At 61.4% G+C, this 1,334-nt stretch overlaps 1 protein-coding gene across 1 annotated transcript in view; it reads left to right on the top strand.

Moving 5' to 3' along the window:
- Positions 1-753, top strand: part of Lyl1 (LYL1 basic helix-loop-helix family member) — a 4,185-nt gene extending 3,432 nt beyond the window's left edge. The window contains exon 5 of the mRNA XM_033757340.1: positions 1-753. This exon is cut by the window's left edge and continues 17 nt beyond it. Coding sequence (XP_033613231.1) covers positions 1-98 — 98 coding nt within the window. The 3' untranslated portion in view covers positions 99-753.
- The last annotated feature ends 581 nt before the right edge of the window (positions 754-1,334 follow it).

Genomic DNA, 1,334 nt, shown 5'->3' on the forward strand with positions numbered 1-1,334 from the left:
CTCCACCCGCGGCCCCGTTGGACTCCGACGGCAGCCCCAGCGGGGCGGCCCGGCCCATCAAAATGGAGCAAGTGGCCCTGAGCCCGGAGGTGCGGTGACCTTGTGCAGCAGCGGCGTTTCTAAGCTGGGGGGTTCTGGAAACTCAGCCCAGGACCGTCCAGGCAAAGGGCGGACGCCGCGCATCGCATGCTCCGGAGCGAACCCCCGAAACGACAGAGTGAGGACTTCTCCGAAAGGGGAGTGATCCTGGGGATCTGGAAGGGCAACCGTCGCCCCCAGGATCCCCGCAGGTTGTTTTCTAAAAATTGCCGACTGCCCGCTGGAAGTACCTTTTGCCTATGGCCTCGTCCTAGGGGCGAGGTCATGGAACAGGTTGAGCGGTCTAGGACCCATGTGGTGCTTCTTTTTTCCGGGCCAAAGGTGCTGGGGAGCGGTTACCCTTTCCACCGTCGCCCCCTCCCGGTGGCCGAAGGACAGGCGCCCTGGACGGCGCGGCCGCTGGGAACCCTGCGCGACTCCACCCGGCCCCCGCGTGATTACGTCTAGGAAGGCTCAGGAGCTGTTGCTTTTTTTTTTTTCTTTATTTCTTTATTTCACATACACATTAGCCATTCAATGGAGAAGCCAGAGAGTCAGGCAAAGATGGTATAACAGAAGCGCAGTGACGGGGGCGGGGCGGGGCAGGGCTAGAGGGGACAGACGGGCTGGCTACTTGCATTCCGCTAGGACACTGAAAACCCAGAAAACAAAACAGACAGTAAACTACCCTTGTTTCTTATGTATCTCAGTGCAGAGACGGGGTGGAGGGCAGAGGGAGGACCAGGCTGAAGGAGGAGGCGCAGAGGGAGGGCGCTAAGGGGAAGCACACCAATCCATTAGTACTATATATAGAGATACTCGTATATACTGCGTTTCTTAGCCTAAGAAGAAACTTGTTTGACGGGACAGGCGGCCTTGCGGTCCGCAATGCTGGTGCTGGTCGGGCGCACGGATCTCCCAGGAGGGGCAGAAGCGGGGCTGGCCCAGGCTGGCTTGCGAGGGGATGGGGTCGCCCCAAGAGTGGGGGGGAGCAGAGGCGGGGCTGGGGTGCCCCTCGGGCTCTCGATTGGGGGACGAAAGTTCTCGTGACTTTATTGCTCCTTTATTTTCTCTCGTGTGTATGGGGGTCCATTCGGCACAGTCGGGGTGGGGAAGCAGTGAGTCGTCTGAGCCACCCGGCCCCTCTGGGTCCCAGAGCGCGGCGTCCGCTCCGCCAGCACGGGGGTGAGAACAAGGCACTAGGTCGGCCGGCCAGCGCGGGGCGGGTGTGTAAGGCAGTCGACGGGCGGGGCGGG

The sequence above is a fragment of the Fukomys damarensis genome, unplaced genomic scaffold (genome assembly GCF_012274545.1).
Source record: "Fukomys damarensis isolate Sample0158 unplaced genomic scaffold, DMR_v1.0_HiC HiC_scaffold_30, whole genome shotgun sequence".
Taxonomy (NCBI): domain Eukaryota; kingdom Metazoa; phylum Chordata; class Mammalia; order Rodentia; family Bathyergidae; genus Fukomys; species Fukomys damarensis.